The sequence below is a fragment of the Callithrix jacchus genome, chromosome 1 (assembly GCF_049354715.1).
Source record: "Callithrix jacchus isolate 240 chromosome 1, calJac240_pri, whole genome shotgun sequence".
In the NCBI taxonomy this organism is placed as follows: domain Eukaryota; kingdom Metazoa; phylum Chordata; class Mammalia; order Primates; family Cebidae; genus Callithrix; species Callithrix jacchus.
Window position 1 is genome coordinate 74310654 of NC_133502.1, and position 27890 is coordinate 74338543.

Sequence of the window (27890 nt, forward strand, 5' to 3'; positions counted from 1 at the left end):
GGAAATAATTGAATCTGTTCAGAGCAATATTGTTTACTCATTTTACAATTGCACAGCGCTCTTCTGAGCATAGAGTTCTTGAATATTATGACAAGACCTGATGAGTTAAGAACGGAGAGAGGAGAAAGGCAGGAGGCAGGTTTTCTAAAGATATATAGAGAGAGCCTACTTCATTTACTTTAAAATGTCACCCTGGGCTCTGGGAGTGTGCCAACACCATAGTCAAAATACCAGGACTGGGTTGGAAGCCTGCATTTCATAGCTTCTGTCTTGATTCCATTTAAATCTCCTTTTGAGAGACAAGAGAGGAAGCAAGAGAAAAATATACATCTATCTGCTATCACCCTCTTCTTCTTTTTACTGTAGTCAGGATTTCCAAATGGGAATAGGACTCGAAACTTGACTACACCATACATTTGTGCTTGGCCCAGCCATAACATACTTTGCAAAACTAAAAATATAAATTAAATGATGCGAAGAAAGGCTCAATTTCTCAGCCATATGTGTTCCTATAAAACATAATAGATTATTATCTATAAGAACTGCTACACTATAGAATTTTAAAAATTATAATCTACATTGTTGTTTTTTTGTATAAGAACTCATAATGTGACCAGTTGGATTAAATTTTGAAAAGGAATCTCACATGTTCCCAGATAAATCATACTCAATTATTTTTGTTGTAGTCTTGCTCCCCTGGGCAGTAGGGAGGAGAACTTCATAAACAGAGTTGCTCCATAATATCTAAATAATACATAATCAATGCACTACTGTCTCCTCTCATTTTCTGTATTTCCTCAGTGGTATCTACTATGAAATGGGCTGGCCTCTTATCAACTCCAGGAAATGAGCCTGATAGTGATTTAAGAGAAACATCTGGTTCCTTTTATTAAGTGTGCAGACAGAAATCAAGATAAAATGTTATCATTGGAATGCTGCTTGTGTTTCATTATCCTGGCTACTGATAATAAATGAAGTTCCAGAGTGCTGTTCTTGCTCAATAATTCAGAGAAAATGACCCAAAATAGCAGTTTTATGCATTTCTTGGCCAAAAGAGCCCTAGTTGTTGGAAACAGCTTCTCAGGGAACCTTTCTTCCTGTTTGCTGAGACACTAATACCTTGGGTGCTTGGAGCTGCAGCAACTATTGGATTAGTCATTTCTGCCCTTCAAGGGACCTTAAGTATGCTGCACAAATATCATCAATTTCTGTGGGCACCATAACATGAAAATGACCAGCAGTATTGTTCATAAGACAAAAGTCACTTATTGTCTATACGCATTGATGGGCAAAAAGCATTTTCCAGCTGTAAAATTTAAAAAAATCTTTTAAGTACTTCAAAAAGAGAATATAGCTTAGAAGAATCCAAGTTAGTAACAATTACTTTTAAATCCTTATATGTACTGTACATAAAATAATATATAAAGCCTGAAGAATCTGCCTCTCCTAACAACATTTTAACACAATGTGTATTAGTCTGTTTTCACACCACTGATAAAGACATACCTGAAACTGGGCAATTTACAAAAGAAAGAGATTTATTGGACTTACAGTTCCACATGGCTGGGGAGGCCTCACAATCATGGCAGAAGGTGAAAGGCAAGGAGAAGCAAGTCACATCTTATGTGGATGGCAGCAGGCAAAGAGAGAGCTTGTGCAGGGAAACTCTCATTTTTAAAAACCATCAGATCTCGTGAGACTAATTCACTATCACAAGAACAGCACAGGAAAGACTTGATCCCATGATTTAATTACCTCCCATTGGGTCCCTCCCATGACACATGGGAATTGTTGGAGTTACAATTCACGAAGAGATTTGGGAGGGGACACAGCCAAACCACATCACAATGGTTCTCAGCCTTGGCTGTACATTAGAATCATCTGGGGAGCTTTTAAAAATCTCAGTGTATAGTTGGGTAAAGTGGCTTATGCCTGTAATCCTAGCACTTTGGGAGGCCACGGTGGGAAATTTACCTGAGGCCCAGAGTTTAAAACTAACCTGGACAACATAGTGAGACCCCATCTCCATAAAATTAAAAGAAACATTAACTGGCATGGTGGTGTGTGCCTATATATCAGGGCAGGAGGATCACTTGAGTCCAGAAGTCTGAGGCTGTGGTGAGCTATGATCCTACCACCAGCCAGAGTGACAGAGAAAAACCCAATCTCTAAGAAAAATCAAACAAACAAACAAAAACCCAAAAAAACCCACTAATATCCACACTGCAGCCTACACCAATTCACTCAATCCCTGAGGGTGGTATCGGCAATTGTAAGAGTCTGGCCCTCCTAGGAGATCCCAGTGTATACCCAAGAGTGGCCACTCTAAAAACAGAAATTTTATTTTGTCACTTCTTCATTCCCTATTTTGTGAGAGCCTTTAGAAACACGCCACATAGCACCAAGGCAACCAATACCTACCTGGGCTCTACCCCAGTGAGCATGAGGTCATTATTCAGCTGTACAGATTTTTGTTTTCCTAAAAGGAGATTTAGAGGACTGTTTTAACTAAGTGCTGTCATTTGACTCACGAAACCCATTGAAGAATGACATGTTTAAGAAAAATACAACTAAAGAAATGACGTTTTAACTAATCTACCGGAATTGGTACAACAGTAACAGATTAATAACACTCGCTCTACAATTCTAATTTAAAAGCCAAATTCTAAGTCTTTAAAATTAAGTTGTAATTTTTGGAGGGTTTGGTCCTAGTTCTGACTGACCTCATGGAAAACCACAGATCTTCATTTTATTTTAATAGAATGAACAAATGCAGTGTTTTACATGGACACAAAGAAGGGAACAGCAGGCACTGGGACCTGTTGAGGGTGAAGAGAGAGGATAGGAAAACTCCCTCTTAGTACTATGCTTATTACCTGGATGATGAAATAATCTGGGCCAGGCACGGTGCCTCACGCCTGTATCCCAGCACTTTGGGAGGCTGAGGCGGGCAGATCACTTGAGGTCAGGAGTTCGAAAGCAGCCTGGCCAACATGGTGAAACTCCATCTCTACTACTACTACTACTAATAATAATAAAATTAGCCAGGCATGGTGACAGGTACCCGTAATTCCAGCTACACAGGAGGCTGAGGCAGAAGAATCACTTGAACCTGGGAGGAGGCACTGCACTCCAGCCTGGGCAACAGAGCAAGATTCCGTCTTAAAAAAATAAATTAATAATAATAATCTGTACAGCAAACTCACGTGACATGCAATTGACCTGTGTAACAAACCTGCCCATGTACGTCTGAACCTACAACAAACATTTAAAAAAATGCAGTGTTTTACAGCATCTAATTTGTGCCAGGCATTTTGGTAGACTCTGGGGGCGCAATGACATGTAAGATGCACAAAGCCACTGTTCTCGTGGTTCTGATCACTTAGCAGTAATGAGATGTGAATTCTGAGAACACACATAAAAGCCACAGACATTCTTCAACATAATTGAGAAATCCATCCTGGCCTACAGACTTGAAAAAGAAGAGCACTTAGCCCCAGATGTTACAACTTAACAGGTGGCTCTAGATTATACTTTCCCTTATAGTAGATCACATATGTACTTCCCAGAAACTGACATCATTGATAAATAATTATAAAAAGCAACAAGTATTTTTCCAAGTAAGATTCAAATTATACCAAATGCCCCCACTTAGGCATAATTTTCTCTACTAGTAGCACCTCAGTGATGTGCCTGTTAAAAATACATGCTCTTTTATATTTAATAGGAAATGAAGTCAGCTTTGTCTTTAGGGCTAAATATGCCTTTTGGCTCTAAAGGCCAGCATATTCCTGGGCATTCACTGGGTTACAACAGATTAACGGTGACTGAGTTGAAATAAGTCACAAGGATTTCTGAGCTGTCCCCCCCCTCCCTAGGGATCTATACCCCAAAACACTTAATACTTGAAGGGAACGCCTCTATTGTTTCAAAAAATAATTTGTTTGACAGGTTTGATCTTCTTAGATTTTTCTCCCGTTTTCTCTTCCGTTTCTCTTTCAAAGTGGTTATTACTTCAAGCAAAATTTTGACAATCTCCCTTTTCCCTTGAACTGCAACTGTATACTACCTTTTTCTTAGAAAAATAAAAGTCAGGGCCAGGTGCAGTGGCTCACATCTGTAATCCCAGCACTTTGGAGGCCGAGGTGGGCAAATCACCTGAAGTTCAGGAGTTTAAGACTAGCCTGGCCAACGTGGTGAAACCCCGTCTCTACTAAAAATACAAAAAATTAGCTGGGTGTTGTGGCGGGCGCCTGTAATTCTAGCTATTCAGGAGGCTGAGGCAGGAGAACTGCTTGAACTAGGGAGGCAGAGGCTGCAGTGAGCCGAGATCGTGCCATTGCACCCCAGCCTGGACAACAAGAGTGAAAATCCATCTCAAAAAAAAAAAAAAAAGAAGAAGAAAAAAAAGAAAAGAAAAGAAAAAGGCTGCCACATGGTAGGTCCTCTGCATATCAACCTCCTGGATGGTAGTCACTCAGGAAGGTGGCACAGGAGAAATGTACAAGCACAGGATGCCCACACTGCTGCTTCCACATCTCCCAAGCCCCAGCTTCATTTAACTAGGTTTTCTAATTTGGAGGTAGATAATTATCAAGTGACTTCATATAAGATGACACACATGGAGAGTTTCTACTGGATATCTACAGTAATGTTGCTGATAAAATAAGGCCTGACTCATTTCCTGAATTATTTATAAATTCAGTTGCTGAAAATAAACACAGCATCACAGGCAATACACTGCTCTTGATCTGGTGATTTGACAAAGAAATTTTCATGAATTGCTGAGGTTGGAAAGAAACACATCGTTCTGGCTTTCTTGGCCCTAATTCAAAATGTGAATATTCACATGTTAACGCTACAGGTTGGCAAATTTTAAATAATTAAAGATTTGAAAATATTTTGTAGTTTTTATGAAAGAGACTTATCTTGAGAATGAACATTCTATAATGCTTCTTGGCCTTTTGGTTAAGACCAGGTGAAAATGCTACACAAATACATGTTTCTGGACTTTCATTAAATCTCTGAGCCAATTTTTAAAAATCACATCTTCCATCAGTGAAAACATTTTTAGGTACATAATTCCTATATATACACATACATACATATATGTAGATATACACACATGTATATGTATGAATGTATATAAACACACACAAATAAAAATTATAGGGAGAAGTAAAAATACAAGCAGAAGTCCTAGCATTTTTTTTTAATCCCAGTGTATATTGTCTTGGAATCACTAATCATGCCAAAGTTATTGTATCTTAAAGGTAATAATAATAACTGACATTTACTGAATACATATAATATGCTGTACTATACTAAGTACTTTACATATATTATCTCATTAAACCCTCAAATGAATTGCTATGGTCTGAATGTTTATGTGCCCCCAAAATTCCTGTGTTGAAATCTAATCACTAACGTGGTAGTTTTGGGTATGGGGCCTTTAAAGGTCAGGAAAGTAAAGCCCTTATGAATTGGGATTTAGTGCCCTTATAAAAGAGATTCCAGGCTGGAGGCAGTGGCTCACGCCTGTAATCCTGACACTTCGGAAGGCCAAAGCAGGAGGATTACTTGAGCTCAGGAGTTCAAGTCCAGCCTGGACAATATGGTGAAACCCCATCTTTACCAAAATACAAAAATTAGCTGGGTGTGATGGCACACACCTGTAGTCCCAGCTCCTCGGGAGGCTTAGGCAGGAGAATTGCTTGAGCTTAGGAAGTTGAGGCTGCAGTGAGCCCAGATCCTGCCACTACACTCCAGCCTGGGCAACAGAGAGAGACCCTGTCTCAAAAAACAACAAAAAAGAAAATCATAACGGAGACCCCAGAGAGATGCCCTGCCCTTCTACCACATGAGGACACAGCTAGGAGGAGCCAGGTATGAATCCAGTGTGGGCCCTCAACAGGCAACGAATCTGCTGGCACCTAGATCTTGCACTTGCCAGTCTCTGGAACATTGAAAAATAAATTTCTGTTGTTTATAAGCCACCAGTCTATGGCATTTTGTTAGAACAGCCTGAATAGAAAAAGACACAACTGGGCAAAGCAAATAATACTATTTCCCCCATTTTATAAATGAAAGTTGCTCAAGGACACACTACTAACAAATAGTTTCACTGAGGCTGACATGTACATGGTTTGAATCCAGAGGTCATGCTTATAATCACCATTCTGCCAAAGTGATCTTAGTTTCTGCAACATATTTTTAACTTCGCTTCCTTTACGTTTGCAAAATTATCAGATAATAAATGAATGTGGTTGAAAAGATCCAAATAGTTAAAAAAAAAAAGTACAAAAGGAACAGGAAAAGTCTCCTTTTCCTTCTAATGGAATTTTTTAAGTAATTTGACAAAAGATCCTAGATAATGTGATGTCAAACATGGGAAGCATTTTTTTTTCTCAGAAGTACAGCTAAATTGTATTTGCCTCATGTTTGGAGTTCTGTTTCTGGTAATGACAGAGTGTCTCATATCAGACCAAACCTCCTGCAGATGACAATTATGACCTCTGGGCAAAATATAAAAAACAACTATCTGAAGGCACTGGAGAGAAAAGAAGAGCAGGAAGACACTGGTTTAAGTTATGAAGATAATCTGGCTTCACATTGTTAGAATGATAGGAATATTGTAATATATTGTAATAACCTTTACTGATAATTATAAATATTCTTTAACATTACACTAAATTTGACAACTGGTGATTTTTTTTTTTTTTTGAGACGGAGTTTCACTCTTTTTGCCCAGGCTGGAGTGCAATGGAGCATTCTCGGCTCACCGCAACCTCTGCCTCCTGGGTTCAAGTGATTCTCCTGTCTCAGCCTCCTAAGTAGCTGGGATTACAGGCATGTGCCACTACATCCGGCTAATTTTTTGTATTTTTAGTAGAGACTGGGGCTAGTTGCAGGGTGTAATCTGAAACTTTATCGTAGTCTGCTATATTTCATATATTATTCTATTAAAATTTATTGTTTTATAATGTACTTTAAATGAATATTTATGTATGCTTTCCCATTTATTCTTTATAATCCTAAAAGGTGAGCTCTTCATATTCCTACATTACAGATTAATGTTTTAAAGTTTATGCAGTAAGGCATACTGATCCTTTCCTTAAAAAACATATATTCTCATGAGGACACAAGGTAAAAATACAAAATATATGTATCAGCTATGACTTTGCTACTATAAACCTTTATTCAGCTTGATCTTTTTAATAACAGACTTGTATTCAAATACTAAAAGCATATGAAAATAACAAGAACAAATGTGATTCAAGAACATTTTCTATCCAGGAGCAGTGGCTCAGTCCTGTAATCTCAGCACTTTGGGAGGCTGAGGTGGGCAGATCACTTGAGATCAGGAGTTCAAGACCAGCCTGGCCAATATGGTAAAACCCCATCTCTACTAAATATACAAAAATTAGCCGGGTGTGGTGGCATGCGCCTGTGATCCCACCTCCTCTGGAGTCTGAGGCAGAAGAATTGCTTGAACCTGGGAGGCAAAGGTTGCAGTGAGCCAAGATTTCACCACTGTACTCTAGCCTATGCAATAGCATGAGATTCTGTCTCCAAATAAAGCACATTTTCTGAGAGTAGGAGAGTTAGTTTCTTTTTTTGGAGACAGGGTCTCCCCCATCATCCTGGCTGGAGTTCACTGGCCTGATTACAGCTCAGAGTAGCCTGGACCTTTCTGGCTCAAGTGAGCCTCCTGAGTAACTGAGACCACAGCTGCATACCACCACGCCTGGCTAACTTTTTCTTTTCTTTTTTTTGAGAGATGAGGTCTCATTATGTTGCCTAGGCTGGTCTCGTACTCCTGAGCTCAGGAGATCTACTGGCCTCAGCCTCCCAAAGTGCTGGGATTACAGGTGTGCCACCATGCCTGACCTAGGACAGTTAGTTTCTAACATACTATAGACCTGGCCTTTGCAAACCTTGATGGCTAGTCCCCCAAATGCCCAAGTGATTTTTCTCTTTGCAATACAAATGGAAAACTACTTGAAGAAACAATTACGACCCTGATAGAGCGATACAAAAAGAGCAATACTGCAAAATCTTGAGAAGTAGAATATATTTTGCTGCTTTTTTTTTTTTGTAAATTAATTTCTGGATAGGCACGAATCAGAGACAAACCAACTGCACTGTCATCTGTTGCTTTTTTCTGAAGCTGCTAAAAGCATGAATGATCAGTAGATTAGCTAATGCCTATTCTTTGAGCAAAAGGAAGCATTATTCTATCAGTGCCTCGACTGTCAGTGCCTTGTTTCTAACTATGACAAAGACTTTAATGAGAATAACTGGATGTCCTGGAGAAAAAAGAAAACACGAATAGGGAGGCAGGAAGTTATGACAAAATACCTTGCATGAATTTGCATAAGGTTCTACAGCTTACTAGCTATGTGACCTTTGGCAAATTGCCTTCCTTCACAGGGTGAGACAGAGTGCTTGTAGGCATAAGAGGAGATGTGGGCTGCTGACACTATTATCATCCAGGGAGGCTTCCACAGATTTGGGTAGGCTCAGGGATATAGAGGTAGGTTCACAGGACTGGCTATGGGAAACTGAGGAAGAAGAGTTCCTTTGTTACAGATTGAGCTGTGCCCCTCCAAGTCATATGTGCAAGCTATAACCCCCACTGTGAGTGTATTTGGATAGAGGGCCTTAAAGAGGTAATTAAGTTAATTGAGATCATAAGGGTGGAGCCCTGATCCAACAGGAAAGGTGTCCTTTATTTAAAATTGAAATTTAAAATTTAGATTCAGGGGGTACCTGTGCAGGTTTGTTACAAGGTTATATTGCATGATGTTGAGGTTTTGGCTTCTATTGATCCATCACCCTGATAGTGAACATGGTACTTCCAACAGGAGGTTTTTCAGCCCTTGCCCACCTCCCTTCATCCCTCCTTTCGGAGTCCCCAGTGTCTATTGTTTCCATCTTTATGTTCCTGTGTACCCAAGATTTAGCTCTCACTTGTAAGTGACAGCATGTGGTATTCAGTTTTCTGTTTCTGTGTTAGTTTGCTTAGAATAATGGCCTCCAGCTGCATCCATGATGCTGCAAAAGACATGATTTCATTCTATTTTATGGCTGCATAGTATCCCATGGTGATATGTGTCACATTTTTCTATCCTGAATAGTGTTGTGACAAGCATATGAGTGCATTTTTGGTAGAAGTATTTATTTTCCTTTGGGTATATACCCAGTAATGAGATTACTGGGTCGAATGGTAGTACTATTTTTAGTTCTTTAAGAAATCTCCAAACTGCTTTCCACCATGGTTGAACTAATTTACGTTTTCACCAGCAGTGTATAAACATTCCCTTTTCTCTGCATCCCTGCCAACATCTGTTCTTTTTTGACTTTTTAATAATAGCCGTTCTGACTGGTGTGAGATGGTATCTCGATGTGCAGGGGTTCCTAGCTCTCGGGCCACAGACAGGTACTGCTCCGCAGCCTGTTAAGAACTGGGCCATACAACAGGAGGTGAGAGGTGGCCAGGGAGCACTACCATCCAAGCCCCGCCTCCTGTCAGATCAGCGGTGGCGTTAGATTCTCAGAGAAGCCAAACTCTATTGTGAACTGTGCATGCAAGGGATTTCTGTTGAGTGTTCTTTATGTATGAAACTCTAATGCCCAATGCTGATCCAAAAAAGGTCAGGGACTCCTATCACTGTGGTTTTGATTTGCATTTCTTTGATAATTAGCAAGATTGAGTATTTTTTATATGTTGGCTGACTGTATGTCTTCTTTTGATAAGTGTCTGTTCATGTCCTTTGCCCATTTTTTATTTTTTTGAGACAGGATCTCACTCTCAGCCATGCTGGAGGGCAGTGGCATGATCTCAGCTCACTGGAGCCTCTGCCTCCCAAGCTCAAACAATCCTCCTACTTCAGCCTTCCTACCTTAGTAAATGAGACTACAGGTGGGTGTCACCATTCCTGGATAATTTTTATATTTTTGGTAGAGATGGAGTTTTGCCATGTTGTCCAGGCTGGTCTCCAACTCCTGAGCTCAAGTGATCCACCTGCCTCAGCCTCCCAAAGTACTGGAATTATAAGCATGAGCCACCACACCTGGCAGCTCTGCCCGATTTTTAATGGGGTTATTTGTTTTATTCTTGTTGATTTGCTTAAGGTCTTTATAGAGTCTAGATATTAGGGTTTGCTGGATGCATAGTTTGTAAATATTTCTTCTGTTCAGTAGGGTGTCTGTATACTCTGTTAAAGGAGTCTTTTGCTGTGCAGAAGCTCTGTAATTTAATTAGGACCCACTTACCAATTTTTGCTTTTGTTGCAATTGCTTTGAAGGACTAAGCCGTAAATTCTTTGTGTAGACGGATGTTCAGGAGAGTATTTCCTAGGTTTTCTTCTCAGATTGTTATAGTTTGAGGTCTTACATTTAAGTCTTTATTTCATCATGAGTTAATTCCCTTGTACATGGTGACAGATAGGGATGCATGTCATTTTTCTGCATGTGGTTAGTCAGTTTCCCTAGCACCATTTACTGAAAAAGAAGTTGGAAAGATGGTCCTATAAGGAGAAGACACACCAGGGATGTGCTCACACAGAGAAAAGGCCATGTAAGGACACAGGAAGAAGATGCCATCTGCAACCCAGAGAGAGGCCTCAGAAGGAACCAGCCCTGCTGACACCTTGTTCTCAAAACTCAGAGCTTCCAGAGCTTTAAGGAAATAAAAGTCTATTGTTTAAATTGCACAGTGTGTGATATTTGTTATGACAGCCTGAGCTAACACTCTGTCTTCAGTGCCCTCAACTCCGTAGAGGATGGTTGATTTAGAAGAGAGAATAGAATTCTCACCCACTAGACAAGCGCTTAAGTGACAAGGCACAATGAACCCAAAGACCATAAACTTGAGGGGGCTAAGACCATAGACATCTAGTTATACCCTGATAGAGCAGGTATTCTTTTTACCTATTTGGAGGGATAAGAGAGAGATACCACCTATCTTAGAACTAAAAGGGTTAAAAGCAATAGGATAGGCCTCCTGATCTTGGAATTTTATGGATAATTTCTATCCCAGACCTGCTGAAAGCAGATGAGAATATTGTATTACATTATTGCAATAGTATATCACTGATTAATATCTGTCCTTACTACTTTAACTACTGTTGGCTTTGTTTATCTTTGACACCTTCCTCGGGTAGGGCAGAGTATCTACATGAATTATTGGAAATTCTTCTGCTTGGGAGATTGGTCTTTTCTTTCTCATTTAATTATTCAGTCATTTATTCATATCAGTATGGATTCATGGATATTTATGCTTTTGGATATCATGCTGTGCTATTTTATTTATTTTATTGTTCATCTTGTTTCAGCTGTAGCCACTGGGAACTCTCTCAGTTGGTTCCTGCATCTCTTTGACATATGCTCATCATTTTGGGGTTATTTTGAACACTTTCTTATTTTCTGGCACCACAACATCCTTCAGGCTCATCTTGTATACTTCCTGCCCCAGTCCTAGAATCTCCCATTTCTCCAGGGATCAATGGAGAATTCTCTTTTTTTGGAGGATGGTATTAGAAACCAAGATCTGAAACTAGGTGTGCTCATTGCTTCTGGTGTGTTATTGCTTCTAGTTTAACTTAGCTGACAGAGCAAGGAGATCTGTGTATACTCATGTGTGTATATATACTTATCTGTAGATGTCTCTATGTGTATCCATCTATATCTATATTAAGCTAAACATGAATTCATACTGATGTTTCCAGTGCTAACCCCTCCTTATCACACAGATCATCCTGGCCTCCTTCTCTTGCTTGTTTTCTCCTATACCAACAGGGAGAAACTGGCTTCTACCATCTACCATCCACTTACTTAATTGTTCACTGATATCTTTTAAAAATGCTAAATATTTGTTTCAGTTACTAGCATGGGTCTCTTTGATGTTCTAATTGTCCTAGGCTTGGCCAGTAGAATCCCTTCCAAGCTGTGGCCTTTCACATCTCTGTCAATTGTGGAGCACTTCAGTGTTTTTTGGCACAAGGAGATACTCTGATCTCACCTAGTGTTTTTCTCTGTCTCAGACACTGAATCAATCACCTCTTCAAGGATCCCAAATTCCATCTCCCAACTTTTGCAGCAGCTTTATTGAAGTATAATTCACATGCCAAGCAATCCCCTCACTTAACATGTACAACTAAATGGTTTTTAGTATATTTTCAGAGTTTGTGCAACTACCATGCAATCGACTTAGGACATCCTTATCATCCCCCAAAGAGTCTATGAACCTTTTAGATATCATCCCCTAGACTCCCCATCCCTCTCATCCTGAGACAATTAAGGTTTGTATTTTCAGGGCATGGTACGTGTTTGCATATTTGCATGTATGCATGTATACATAATCAGCAACTATGAAATTGTCAGGGGAAGAAGCACTATCTGGGAAATCATGACCATGCAGGATCCAATGCAGAGTGTAAAGTTTCCAAATGAAATGATAACAGAAGAGCTTGATAAAACTCCCTACTGCTAAGGGTCAGAGTAGTGGCGGGGAAGATGAAGCCCTTACAAACAATTAGGAAAAGCAAACAAAAGTCGTGATTAAGAACTCAGGTTTTTGGAGTAGAGTCCCAGCTTTCTAACTTATTAGCTATGTAACTTCCAGTAATTTACGTCTCTCTTTACTTGTCTGTATGATGCCTACTCTACTCCAGAGGTGATGGAGCTCACAGGCACATGGTTGACACCTAAAATGAGACCTACAATAACCTTGGTGGGCATGGATTGCAGTGTCTGGTCAAGGGGTCTCTCTGCAGGGCAGAGCGAGAGAAGGTGTCTTCAAACATACCTTTTCTCTGGGACTAGTGTCCTTGGGTGAAGCTTATTTGATCCCTTCAAGGCTCTAGAAATTGGATTTTATGGATTTGACATCTAATACCTCCTTTTGGAGATAAGATAGGTGGGAAAAGACCTTCTGGAGTGAAAGGCCACCATGGGGGCTTATGATATTGTGATACACTAAGAAAGAGATATTTGGTCTTTGTCTTAGTCCATTTTACATTGCAATAAAAGGATACCTGAGGCTGGATAGTTGCTAAAGAAAAGAGGGTTGAATACCCCAGCTTTTCCACTCTTTCACTCTTGCCATTTCTTTATTTTATTTAAGAAATTTTTTTAGTGGTAGAGTCTCACTATGTTGGCCAGATTGGCCTTGAACTCCTGGACTCAAGCAATCCTCCTGCTTCAACCTCCCAGTGCACACCACCACATCTGGCTATACGCTTCCCATTTCAAAAAACAAGCCCTACCCGCCTTTTCCTAACTGACACTCATTATTCCTGTTTCATACTTGGCAAACTTTCATTGAAAAGTAGAAAGGAACCAGACAGTATGACATTTTATTGAGTGCCTTAACACTTATTGAAAGGCTGTGCTAACTAGTAATTAAGAATATGGGCTTTGGCTGGGCCCAGTGGCTCACACATATAATCCAGCACTTTAGGAGGCTGAGGCAGAAGGTCAGCCTGAGCCCAAGATAAAACCAGCCTGGGCAACATAGTGAGACCCTGTTTCTAGCAAAAAAAAATTAAAATTAAAATTAAAAGATTAAGAAAAAAAGAAAAAGAACATGGGCTTTGGAGTGAGATGTATCAGGATCTGAATTCCAGCTCTATGGATTCCCAGATGCAGGCTTTGGTAAATAACTAAATCTCAGTTTCCTCATCTATAAAATGGGGATAGTAATACCAGCTTGAAGGTTTTCTGAACATTAAATAAGATATCTTAAAGAGACTAAGAAGGAAGTTGGTAAATGGTAGCTAATATTTCTACTCTGTTCTTTTTCTTTCCTGGTGCCAAGTGTTTTATATACTTATCAGCCCAATAAGTGGGCATAATTATTCTTATTTTATAGGTGAAGGAATTGAAAGTAAAAAATTTGGCTGGGTGTAGGGACTCATGCCTGTAATCCCAGCACTTTGGGAGGCTGAGGCAGGTGGATCACCTGAGGTCAGGAGTTTGAGACAAGCCTGGCCAACATGGCAAAACCTCATTTCTACACACACACACACACACACACACACACACACACACACACACAAATTAGCTGGGCATGGTGGCATGTGCCCATAGTCCCAGCTACTCAGGAGGCTGAGGCAGGAAAATCACTTGAACCCAGAAGGTGAGATCATGCCACTGCCCTCCAGCCTGGGTGACAGACTCCATCTGAAAAAAAAAAAAAGAGAATTCATGAGGTGAAGTAGATATTATATTAGCTATACTGTAGATAAAGAAGTGAAAGCATGAAGTATTTAAATAACTCATGTCTCAAAGTGAAGCAATTATGGAGCAGAGATCCAAAGCCATGTCTATTTGATTTGGAATTTGTTAACTTCCTGATATTTAGCAATTTGCTATTAGTTGTCATTCCTGACAGGTTGTGATAGTGATGGCAATGTTTATTAGTTACATTAATTTTTAAGAATCAACTTTGGTCACAGACCTGAGATATCTTCATGACTATTGTAAGGATGAGAGTCCCAAATGTTAGGGATGGGGATAGTCCTCTTTGTTGCATTTTTTCCATCAGGCTCTATGCGCTTAGAAACAATGGGTGGTCCTTTGTTTTCTTCTATAACCCAAACAATCTATGATTATCTTTCTGCAGTTGTCCTAGTCAATTAGTATTATCTGAAGTTATGTTATTTTAAATAGCACTGTTAGGAGCTCTGTATAACAGTGTTTTTTTACTGCTTTCTTTAAATTTTCAATCTATTGATGAACCAACATAAAGATATCAAAACAGAGACAAATACTAGTGAACAGTAATTATACAGTTGCAATAATTGCAATGGTTGAGCTATAAATACAATTCTGAGTTTCCTAGTGTTACAGGGCCTTTGGGGTGTTGACTTTCTGGCCAGAAACCTCTGTGTCCAGTGATGCCTTTGCCAGAGTTCTTGTCCTTCATCAAGGAAGAATGAGGTATGCAGACAAGTGGAGGGCGAACAAGACGAAGAGGAGCGTTACTGACTATTAAGAGCTCAGAGACCTGCAGTGGGTAGCTCCTCTCTGTAGGCAGGTCATCCTGACATCTTCCCAGCTCCTAGGAGAGAGGAGGCCCTAGAGTGGATCACTACTCTCTGCAGCTGGCAGTTCTGACATCTCTGCAAGTCTCTGAAGCTCTCAGCAGAGAGGGTAGCTCCTCTTTGCAGCTGGTCATCCCATCATCTGCTTGACTCTGGCTGAGCTGGGGATTTTATGGGCCTCAGAGGGGAGCAAGTGCCTGCCTCTGATTGGTCCATGGCAGTCATGGGTGGCCGTGGATGGGATTGGAAAAGGCACCATAAGTTCCCACTCTGGTTCATGAGGCTGGCAGCCCAACCCCTAGTCTTCAGGCTTTCCTTTGATCCACCCTCTTCAGCCCAGGAATCTGGCTCCCACTGCCATTCATGGCACCCAGGTTCAGCCTCAACTTTGCTCCAAGAATGGAGCAGGTGCCAACAGCAGGGAGAAGCCAGGCAGCAGGAGCAGGCACATCTGAGCCTGTTGGGGCATGCAGGGCCTTCCTGGGAAGCAAGAGTGCAGGGATGCCTGGGTCTGCAGCCGTGGTTTCGGTGGCTGCAGCTGCTCCCAGGATGGCAGGTCTCCTATTCCTAGCCCCGCAAGAGCACAGAGAGGCTCAGATCTGTAGCCACAATGTGGGCAGGGCTCCTGCCTACTCTGTGGAGCAGGAGGCCCAGGTCTGTAGCTATGCTGCAGAAGCACCTGGGAAACTCCCACCCTAACTTGGAAGGGGTGGGTCTGCCACTTGTCCCTGGCTCCCGCCAAAGGGTGCAGCCGTGGCCATGCCTCCTTGCTGCAGCAGCCGGCCGTCTAGAGCAGCCACTGCCATCACTAGTGTAGTGAATTCTCATCAATTTTATTTTGTTTTGGCATCCATTTCGAATATGTTTAACTTTCTCACATGAGAAGCAGGGCAATCACCTTTGACACAGTTTCCAGTTCTCTGCTTCCTCCCAGTTCTTCAATGTGATCCATCCAGGTAGCTGCCTAATGCAACTGCCTCCTGGTGACCATCTTTCTATGGGAGAGGTAAATGCAGCCTGCTTGACTCACCTGTTGACCTCCATAATCCACACAGACTGTGTAGGTAGCCTCCAGTGACTACCTCACAGTGACAGGGTGACTCCATGGAACTTGTGCCTGCTTGCTCTAAACCCACTAATTAGAACTCCCATGCAAAACTGCTTGGGTAACATGCTGGACCCCAATAGAGGCTTTAGCTCCACAGGTATCACCTTCTTTGCTCCCTTTCCACTGGCTGGCTCTTGCCAGAGAGGGTGCAGCCCTGGCCATGCCTCCCTGCTGTAGTGGCAGGCTGTCTGGAGCAGCACCTCCAGATTTAGCCTCCCTCTGAAGACAAGACCAAATTAGAAAGAAACCAAAACAAAAAAAATCACAACACCCAGCAGTCAGTGAACATCATCATCAGAAAAGAGGAAAGATACAAAGGAAGCAGGGTTTTTCCTTGTTGTAAACTTCAAGAAAAATTCCCTTCATGGAACTTTACTAAAGATGGACTAAAAAGTGGGCTGCCCATGGTGGCTCATGCCTCTAATCCCAGCATTTTGGGAGGCCGAGGTGGGTGGATCACTTGATGTGAGGCATTCAAGACCAGCCTGGCCAACATAGTGACAACCGTCTCTACTGAAAATAAAAAAAAATTAGCCAGGCGTGGTGGCATGTGCCTGTGGTCCCAGCTACTCAGGTGGCTGAGGTGGGAGGATCATTCGAGTGTGAGATGCCGAGGGTGCAGTGAAATGAGATCACACAACTGCACTCCAGCCTGGGCAACAGAGCCAGAACCTGTCTCAAAAAAAAAAAAAAAAAGAAAATGATGCCTTCAACATCATTCTACAGCAGATGCAGTAATGGAATTCAGTCTATGTTTTCTTTCTACTTTGGGTAAAAGCTGAGGACATAATGAAGGATGTTTTGCTTAGGACTAAAAAATTACAAGAAATTTGTATGGCAGGCACTAAGCATATGCTCATAGCAGCACACCTTTCAAACAGTATCCTTGAATACAAGCTTTCCTGTTAGAGATCTGATAAAAGCTAGGTAGCAAAAATTCTGCTACGATGTGTTTTGATGAGTACCTACACACTAAATTGACATTCTGAGTTGCTGGAAGAGCTACATACTCTAAATCCTATCTCAGACTACGGCTTGTTTGAACCCTTGTAGGGCTCCTTCCATCCCGGAGGAGCCATCCGGTACACCTACCCATATGAGTGGGCTGGAGAACTCCTTTCCTTGTTTGCTGTTCTCATCCCCTTCCTGAACGTCACGTAGTAAACATCACTTATGCTTATCAGGCACGCTTAACCAGCAACATGAGATACATGAGTATCGTAGTGTCCCACGATGGGCTGCCACACTTTCAGCCAACTTGAGGAGACAAAACATTGTTCATTTTTGCATCTTTCTTAACACAGGACCGCAGCATGGTCCAGGGAGTACAGAGAGACAATTCCCTCCGGGTAGTTCTTATAGAAAAGCCTTCCCTGAACTATTCTAAAGCCTTGGAAAACTTTCTTTTCTTCTGTATTGGACAAACCATCAAACATCGCGGCGGAGAATAGGGAAAGGCCTCGGGTTCCGGGGCCGGGGCGGGGCGGTGAGGGACGGGCACACGCTCCAGAGGGCGGGGCCAGGCTGGAGTCAGGCTGCGGGGCCGGACCGCAGCTGCGGGTCGGGGCGCCGTGCGCGTGCGCGTGCGCGTGCGCGCGGCAGGTCGGCGCCGGGCGGGGGCGGAGCGACAGTCGCAGGCCCACGCCGTAAACAGACAACATGGCGGCCGCGGTGGCGATGGCACCTGGGACATTGGGATCCCTTCATGCTGGCGGCGTCCGCCTAGTAGCTGCTTGCAATGCGTGGCTCTGCCAGGGGTTGAGGCTTCCCGGCTCGTTGGCAGGCCGGCGGGTGGGCCCGGCGATCTGGGCCCAGAGCTGGGTGCCTGTGGCCGGGGGTCCCGCACCAAGAAGGGGCTACAGCTCTGAGGTGAAGACGGAGGACGAACTACGGGTGCGGCACCTGGAGGACGAGAACCGAGGTGAGGTGCGAGCGCGGGGCAGGCGCGGTCACCCATAGGACGGGCAAAAGGTGCAGCGTCTGCCCGCAGGACGTGGGGTCGAGGTTTGGCAGGCGCGCCGAGCCTGGGTCCCTCCCCTTCCTTACCTCTCCACTCACCCCAGCGTGGGCCGTTTCCTTGAGAACCTTCTTCTTGCTTTTGATACCTAAACGTGTATCCCGGAGCAGCTTAACTGTAAAGTGACCTCATTCCTCGCGGCAAACAAAAGTGCAGCTTACGCCCTCCGCTCCAGACAAGCCAAGGTCAATACATATCCTGGGTATTTAATCCTTGTTACCAGGCTTTATTCTTGCTGTGTAATGGCTTTCTGTAAACTCAGCTGTTAGTGGTGGAGTTGTAAACGCTGCAGTGAAACTGCGTTTTATTACGAAGAATTTTAAATTTGAAGCTGCTCAGCTGGAACAGTTTTTCGTCTTGTTCATTTTATCTTAGAAAGTTAGTCTTGAGGGACTATTCCACTTCATTTAAACAATTTTGAGCACTTTAGTATTTTGCTCCGCTCTGAACAAGAATGTGGTTGGTATTGATCTTGCCGGTGAGCTACCTACTATGGGAGAAGACATCATTGGTAGCAGTACAATACAGAGGATGCAAGGCTTTGAAGGAGGTTGTCTTTCCTAGGGAATACTGTTAAAGCTCAGTTCCTTTCACTGGTAGTGAAGGGAAAAGCTAAAAGGGTCGTGAAGGGTGGAACAGCAGTTTACCCGGGTTAAGCCAGAGGACCAGTCTTAATTTTGACATGCTTTTGTTGAGCACCTATAATCTGTTAAGCAGAAATGAAAAGCGAGTAAGCCATGACTGCTGTTAGTATAGTGAAGCAAATCCTGGTTGTTGGTAGGCTGTGTGAACTTGAAGGCATGGTAAGAGGAAAGGGCTGTAATATCTGCAGGGTTTCGTCATATGAAAGGGTGGTCCAAGGCATTCTTTAATAGGCAGGGGATTTTGCCATTTGCGAGGGTTCTTGGGCAGACTTCTCTTAACTATCTCACATGTAAAACAGGAAAAATAATACCAACCTTATAGGTTTGCTGTGAAGACGAGATGAGATTGTTAATATAAATTGCCACTATCTAGCCTGTAGCAGATGCTCGGTAGTGTGGTGAATTACTTTACTCCTTACTTGTTTATTATTCCAGACAGAGACAAGAACATGGTCAAAGCATGGAGATGTGAACATGTATGGTGTATTTGGGAAGTAACATAATGCAAGTGTGGCAGTAGTGTGGCATGATAAACAGAATAGTAAGAAATTCAGCTGGAAGCGTAGACTGGCACTGGAGTGATTAGAGCCTGAATGCCACCATCTTTTGGGTAAGCTTAGTCATGATGGGACTTCACTTCCATTAAGTGTACCAACAATATGTTAGATATAAAGGGATTGCAAGTACAGCTACTAATATGCACCATATTCTGTTTTTCTTTTTCTTTTTTTTTGGTCTATAACTTGAAGGAAATTGAAAATACATTTATGCAAAATGTCTGGCAAGATGTTGAGTTATGATCTGAATGTACCAAAAGAGAGAATATCATATAATAAAAGGCAGTAAATGAAATGTTTTTTGGATGTCAAGGTTTCTTTTTTTTCTTTAGCCTTCATTTCCTGATAAGATAGAACATCATGATTTTTTTTTTTTTTGAGACGGAGTTTCGCTCTTGCTACCCAGGCTGGAGTGCAATGGCGCGATCTCGGCTCACCGCAACCTCTGCCTCCTGGGTTCAGGCAATTCTCCTGCCTCAGCCTCCTGAGTAGCTGGGATTACAGACACACGCCACGGTGCCCAGCTAATTTTTTTGTATTTTTAGTAGAGACAGGGTTTCACCATGTTGACCAGGATGGTCTCGATCTCTTGACCTCGTGATCCACCCGCCTCTGCCTCCCAAAGCATGATTTCTTAAAGTTGACCCCACCTCTTTTGAGGATTGGCAAGAATGAAGACTCAGGCTTGGCTAACATTGCTTATGTTTTGCTTTGCTTTACTGTTGAACCAGCAATAAGCAATGCAAAGAAAACCATGAGACCCAACAGGTGAAGGAGTTTCCTGGATGCCTTTGTTTCTCTTAGAGGTTGGTCAAAATTTGGTGCTCTCAGCAGCCCCTTTGGAATATGATTGATAACTCTCCTAGTCATAGAAGCCCCAAACAGCACGCAGTACTTTAGGTGGGATGGGGTTCCATATTTGTAATTTGTAATCTGTTATCTGAGCTCCATATTTGTAATTTGTTGTGGGAGACATGGCTCTATAACCAAATTTTCTTTCTTTCTTTCTTTCTTTTTTTTTTTTTTTGAGACGGAGTCTTGCTGTTTCACCCAGGCTGGAGTGAAGTGAAGTGAAGTGCTGCGATGTGGGCTCACTGCAACCTCTGTCCCCACCCCCGCCCGTTGCCTGCAGGGCTTTCTTAATTGTCGGGCATCTCATAGTCCATCTCCTTGCTGCTGGACCTAAGCTCTGCCTTTTTCTGTTCTTTTCTTTTTGTAGGCTTTTGCACACTTTCTGAAATGACTCTTCCCCTTCCCCTGTCAACCTTTCTGCAATTTGGCATAATTATGACCCATTTCAAAGATCATCTTTTTGAACCGTGTCAGAACAACTTCTGGCAGAAACAGAGCAAACAAGCCATTGCATAGTGCAGATTGTCCTTGATACCTGCTCCTTCCTCCTTTTTCACATCTAGATTGTCATCAGGTCTTCTTGTGTTTGAAATCTTTCCATGTGTGTCTTTACTGACAGCATCCTTGTCCAAACTTGTCAAGTGAACTGTTGCAGAGGTAGCAGGTCTTTCTGCATCTACTATCTTTTCTTATTTAAGAAGTTGATTCCTTTTGTATGTTTTTTTTTTAATGTTTAAAACATGTTTTTATATATTTTATAGTATGTAAATTATATCAATAAATACATGTATATTGATGTGTATGTATTTTTAAATATTTAAAATTAAGATTTAATCTCATCTGTATTGAGATGTAAATCATATATCGTAAAATTCAAAATGTAGAGTTGTTTTTAGTATATTCACAATTATGCTTTGTCAACTCAAGCCAATTTTAGAACATTTATCAGATCAAAAATAAACCCTGTAGTCTTTAGCAGTTACTCTCTACTTCCCCGCTTATCCCTCCAGCCTTAAGAAACCCACATTTATCTACTTTTTGTCTCAATAGATTTGTCTATTCCAGGCATTTATATAAAAGAATAGTATAATAAGTGGTGTTTTTGTGCCTTCCTTCACATAACGTTGTATTTTCAAGGCTCATCCTTGTTGTAGCTTGTACCAGTATTTCTTTCTTTTTAATGGCCAAGTAATAGGTATGGATATATTACATTTTGTTAGTCTATTCATTACTGATATACATTTGGATTATTTCCATTTTTTGGATGATATGAACCATGCTTCGGATTATTTCCAAGAAACTGTTGCCTAACCCAAGTTTACAAAGATTTACACTTAGGTTTTCTTCTATGAGTTTTATGGTTTTTGCTGTTAACGTTCATTTGTGACGATGATCCAATTTTGAGTTAATTTTTATATATGGTGGGTAGTAAGAGGTCTAACTTCATTCTTTTACTTGTGGATATCTAGTTGTCCAGGCACCATTTTTGGGAAAGACGAGTCTTTCACTACTGAGTTGTCTTGGTACCCTTGTTGAAAATTAATTGACCATAAATGTAAGGGATTACTTCTGGATATTCAAGTCTATTTCATTGATCTGTGTATCTATCCTTATGCTAGTACCAAACTGATTTCTGTAGCTTTGTAGTAAAATTTGAAATTGGATAGCATGAGTTCTCCAACCTTGTTCTTTTAAAGGAGTGTTGGCTATTACGGGACTCTTGGATTACCATGTGAATTTTAGGATCTGCTTGTGAATTTCTGCCAGAAAAAACCACTTTGGGATTTTGATAGGGATCACATTGAATAGGTAGATTAATATAGGGAGTATTGCCATCTTATCAGTGTTAGGTCTTCCAATCTATGATCATGAAGTTTTTTTTCATTCAACAGTGTTCTGTAGTTTTCAGTGTACAGTGTACAGGTTTTACACTGCTTTAGTTAAATTTATCCCAAAATATTTTATTCTTACTGAGTTATAAATACAATTTCTCTTAATTTCATTTTCAGATTTCTCATTGTATAGAAATTACAAAATAAACTGATTTCTGTATGTTGGCTTGTGTCATACAACTTTGCTGAACTTGTTAATTTGTCCCTAATAGTATTTTTAGTGAATTTCTTAATATTTTCTATGTACAAGACTGTGTCCCTTGCAAATAAATAATTCTGTATTCAGTTGGCTCTACTGTTCAGTTAGATCTAGTTGATTGATGGTGGTGTTCAATTCAACTATACTCCTACTGATTTTCTGTCTGTTGGATCTGTCACTTTCTGATAGAAGTATGTTAAAATATGCAGCTATAATAGGTTTGTCTGTTTGTCCTTGTAGTACTATCAGTTTTTACCTCACATAGTTTGATGTTCTATTGTTTGGTGCATACATATTTAGGATTATTATGTCTTACTGGAGAAATGACCCCCTTTTTATCATGTAATGCTCTTTTTTATTTTAATGGCTTTTGGGGTACAAGTGGCTTTTGGTTACAAGTGGATGAATTGTATAGTGGTCAAGCCTAAGATTTTAGTATACCTGTCACTGGAGTAGTGTACATTGTACCCAGTATGTAGTTTTGTATCCCTCAACCTTCTTGTGCTACCCCTTTATGAGTCTCCAGTGTCTGTTACACCACTGTTTTGCCTTTGTGTACCCACAGCTAGCTTAGCTTTCACTTCTTTTGTTTTGAGATGGAGTCTTGCTCAGTAGCCTATGCTTGGGTGCACTAGTATGATCTTGGCTCACTGCAATCTCTGCCCCCCAGGTTTAAGTGATTCTCCTGCTTCAGCCTCCCAAGTAGCTGGGATTACAGTAGCCAGTACGCCCGGCTAATATTTGTATTTTCAGTAGAGACGGGGTTTCACCATGTTAGGCTGGTCTCAAACTCCTGATCTTAGGTGATCTGCTCACCTTGGCCTCCCAAAGTGCTGGGATTATAGGCGTGAGCCACCACAGCCATCCTTGGCTCCCACTTCTAATTGAGAACTTACAGTGTTTGGTTTTCCATTCCTGGATTACTTCATTTAGAGTAATGGTCTCTAGCTCCATTGAGACCTTGAGTGGTGTCATTGAGAACTTTAGTTAACTTTAGTCAATTAGCTCAACTGTAGTTCAGAAAACAGGTGAAACCAGCTGGGCGTGGGAGCACCTGCCTGTAGTCCCAGCTAATCAGCAGGCTGAGACCGGAGGATTGCTTGAGTCCAGGACTTTGATGCTGCAGTGAGCTATGATGGAGCCACTGCACTCTAGCCTTGGTGATACTTGGTGATACCCTGTCTCTTCAAAAAAAAAAAAAAAGAAATGTGTATGAACCTGTTTTATGTAGAACAGCACCAATAGAACATATAATCCAGTTATGTAAAATAGCAACGACAAGCCAAATGGTAATATACAACTCTATTAATGTATGTAAATATGTTAAACATTTTCTGGAAGGTTACATGTAACTGTGATACCTGTGGCTTCCTCTGGGGAAGGGAATGAGTTGGGTCTAGGGAAGAAGGACTTTCACTTTGGGTGTATTTTTTCAATTTTGTATAAGCAAAATGTATTCCTTTTTTTAAGTCTCAGCAAAGTTGTTACATTCATCTTTCAGTTGTGTGAGCCTTATAGTGCAGGGTTAATGCTGTAATGTGACCTTATTACAGACTCACTGTATATTTTTGTATGTTTTGTGAGAAGTTAGGGAAAGTTTAAAACAGAAACTTAAGGTTGGCATGTAAATGCCTACGTTTTTCTGAGTTTGATAAACTTGTCTAGGTTATGTGAGGAGGATGCATGATAATTGAATTCTTGAGAAGTGATTGAATTGTGAATTAAAGTGAGACAATTATAAAACAAAAATTTTAGACTCTCCTGAATAAAGCTAAGGTTTTATTTCATTTTGGAGTACCAGAAGGCTACGGATATATTTGATGGTACCGTTGTTACATACTAGATGGTTTATTCCAGATTGCAGAGCTAATTTCTAGCTTTTTGAAGTAGAAGTACTCAAAACATTAAGTCTCAGATATGGGACCAAAACTGCTGAAATTAACTGTGATAGAACCATTCTGATGGCATTTTACACTTCAGCAGTGTAATGCTGTCAGCAGTATCATATCTAGCAGAAATTATGGTAAAACTTTAGTACTTATTGCATGAGAAGTGTTCATCCTAGAAAGGAGGATGATTGGGTGCTCATGTTCATTTGATTCTAATACAGTCCCATGGAGTGTGGAACTATTAGTATCTTAATAGAGTAAGAAACTGAGGATCAGAAAGGTTAAGTAACTTGCTGAATAACTAGTAAATGGCAAACTGGGATTTTATCCCCAGCAGCCACACCTTAGAGCCTTCATTCTTAGTCCTTGTAGGTGATATCAACTTGGATGTCTGAAAGGCATTTCAGATTTGCTTTAATTCAAAACAGAACTCATGAGCTTTATTCCCTTCCACCCTCACCTTGGTATTTTTTATGATTTTGTCTCATTAAATGTCATCTTGTTTCATCCAATTGCTGAAGCCAGAAACGAGGTAAATAATCCTTAACACTTTCTTCCAGTTAAATCAGTCCTCAGTCTAGGTATCATTAACTCATTTAAAATTTTGAATAGTTCTTGAGTCCTTTCACTTTCCTTTATTTCTACCGCTGCCAATCTCAGCCAAACCTGTTATCTGTTGATTGGACTCGAATTGTGTCTTGAAACTCCCACCCGTATCTCCTTCTGGTATGATCTCCAAGTATAGAATCTGTTTCTTCCCAGTTTTATATGTGCGTGTGTGTATGTTTATACCTGTGTAAACTCCTTCAATGGTTACTCCTTGTTCTTAGGATAAAGACCAGACTTTTTAGCAGGTCTGTAAGGATATTTCTGGCCAGTATGTGCTGACCTGTCTACTTCATTGGTAACGCTCTTCTCCCCCCTGGTAGGTGATAGGACGTTCAGTTGGGACCATGACTAGTTTATGCTCTTCCTGTGTTTCCTCTGCCTGGCAGTCAGCGCCTCTCCTTCACTCTCCCTTTAACTCTTACTCATCCTCCCACCCTCCACAGAATGGGTCAGCTTTCCCTGACCATCTCCTTTTGCCCTAGACCATTGTTAGTTTGGGTTTCAAGTTACTATAGCACCACTTACAGCTTGTAAAGCATTTTGAATTGATTAGTAATGATTTTTATGATTTTTAATGTTTGTATTTCCCTCCCGGACTCTGGTTCCTTGGCTGCTGATCACCATAGTACTACTCAGTATGTTTGAATGAATGGACACATGTAGTCTTAGCTGCTTGATTTTATTCCTGAGGAAACCGAAGACTGAACAGTATAACACAGTTTTATTCAAGTATAGAGTTAGATTGACACTTAATAGCTGAAGTAAGTTACTTCACCTCTCCAAGTCTCCATTTCTTTATCTGTTAACTAAGGATAAAAATAGTGCCAACCTCTTGGGTTGGCGTGGGGATTATTTAAGTTAATTCACTTAAAGCACCGAGGGTAGTACCTGAGGCCTACTGGTGGTAGCTGTTGTCAGTAGTATTGGGATCTACCCAAGGTTATTCCCAAGGTTTAATGCAGAGCTTGTCAGATACCAGTCCTTTATGCTTTTCTCTGTACTGAGAGCATTTGGAATTCTTGCAAACTTATTCTTTTGTGAGCAGAAGTTCATCTTTATACTTAAAAAAATGGGTCTGCACAGTTTCTTGCACAGCGAAGGCATGTTATATTTCGTTGTCTTCAGTTTAACTCTGTTGCAAATAAGAACCATACCCACCTCTGGCTCAGTGGAAGGTATTTCTGATACACAGTGAAAATTTGTTTATTCCAGGAACAAGAAAGTTAGTAGAGGTTGTATAGAACTCTGCATATCAAGTTAAGGTCTTTGAAGTTAGCTATTTTGAAATAAATAATGAAAGGATTTTAAGTAAGGGGTGAATCTTTGCATAGTATTGTTTTTTAGAAAATTGGTAACTGAAAGGAATGGGAGGCTGGGTTTAGATGATGGTCTTTGATTGAAAATGGTGCAGTTAGGAGAGATAGCTGAAGTTGTGGGACACATAATGAACTTTGTTTTTTATAGATTGAGTTGGAAGTACTTCTTGGACATCTAAATGGAAGTACCCTCAGGTTAAGTGTATCAGATAGAAATCAGGAGAGAAGCCTAGGATAGAATTACTGAAAACTATGTAGTATGACCAAAAAAAAAAAAAATTGAGATTTTTTTTTTTTTGGAGTTGGAGTTTCGTTCTTGTTGCCCAGGCTGGAGTGCAGTGGTGTGACCTAGGCTCACTGCAACCTCTGCCTCCCAGGTTCAAGTGATTCTCCTGCCTCAGCCTCCTAAGTAGCTGGGATTACAGGCATGTACCACCATGCTCAGCTAATTTTGTATTTTTAGGAGAGATGGGGGTTTCTCCATGTTGGTCTCGAACTCCCAATCTCAGGTGATCTACCCACCTCGGCCTCTCAAAGTGCTGGGATTACAGGCATGAGCTACTGCGCCTGACCTAAAAAATTGAGATATTCACAACTGGCATCCTAGCAGAAAGCAGATGATGTAATACCTGCATGTGACAAAGTTTATTAGCTGTTACTTCTGTATCTGCTTGAAGATGATAAAACCGCATTTTAAATAGTATCCTTTAACTTAAAATTTTCATTAATAAATGTGGTCTTCCCTCTAGTTTGAGTTAGTGATGTAAAATTTACCAAGACATTGCAAATTACTTTGGTGCTTAAGAAGAGATAAATTGAAGGGAACATGATGTCATGAATTTCTTTGATTTGTTAGGTTTGAAGTTAGCTAGATGTGATGTAGAGTCTGTGTTCTTTAAATGCCTCACTCACTCAAATGCTTGTTCTTTTTTTCTCCTTTAGGAATTGTGGTGCTTGGAATAAACAGAGCTTATGGCAAAAATTCACTCAGTAAAAATCTTATAAAAATGGTGAGTGTAAAGATTAAACTGTTTACTTCTAATATTAAGATACCTTATTGTCATCAATATAAAAACATTTTTTTGTCTCTTTTTCCTCTATGCTTCCTCTTTCTGTTTAGCTATCAAAAGCTGTGGATGCTTTGAAATCTGATAAGAAAGTACGGACCATAATAATCAGGAGTGAAGTCCCAGGGATATTCTGTGCTGGTATGTAAACATGTTGTATTATAAAATTAAACTCTTGTCTGATTTTTCCTCAGTAATAGTTTGTTTTCCATTAGAATGTTCTGTGGTTTGAACGCTGTTACTCCTCTGTCTGTGTTTTACTGATTTACAAGAAAAAAGCATGCTTAGTCTGTCAGCATGTTTAGTCTGACATGAAAGAAGCTTTAAAAGCAACATGTAGATTGTTTCAGAAGTTGGCAAAAAATCTTTGAGCCATTAAAATACTTGTTTGTAGTACGTGAAGTACAATATTTGTTGTGTCTTAATTATGGCCAATATTCTTTAGTTTCATTCATTTTCTTTGAGATAGAGTGTTGTTCTGTTGCCCAGGCTGGAGTGCAGTGTCATGATTTCAGCTCACTACAGCCTCTGCCTTCTGGGTTCAGGCAGTTATCCTGCCTCAGCCTCCTGAGTAGTTGGGATTAGATGTGCCTGCCACCTTGACCTGCTAATTTTTTGTATTTTGAATAGAGACAGGATTTCACCATGTTGGCCAGGCTGGTCTGGAACTCCTGATCTCAAGTGATCCAC

The 27890-nt window shown here is 40.8% G+C and overlaps 1 protein-coding gene across 10 annotated transcripts in view; it reads left to right on the forward strand.

Annotated features, from left to right (window-relative positions):
* The window catches only part of AUH (AU RNA binding methylglutaconyl-CoA hydratase), a 211340-nt gene that overhangs the window by 40654 nt on the left and 142796 nt on the right, over positions 1-27890 (forward strand). For 8 of the 10 annotated variants that reach the window (XM_017971716.4, XM_078365552.1, XM_017971721.4 and 5 more), the window contains exons 1-3: positions 17788-18079; positions 27076-27143; positions 27254-27341. In XM_017971716.4, the coding sequence (XP_017827205.3) occupies positions 17818-18079; positions 27076-27143; positions 27254-27341 (418 nt within the window). In that variant the 5' untranslated portion in view covers positions 17788-17817. Of the gene's footprint in view, positions 1-17787; positions 18361-27075; positions 27144-27253; positions 27342-27890 lie in introns of those variants that run through there. The other 2 variants (XM_078365596.1, XM_078365598.1) reach the window with 2 other exon arrangements.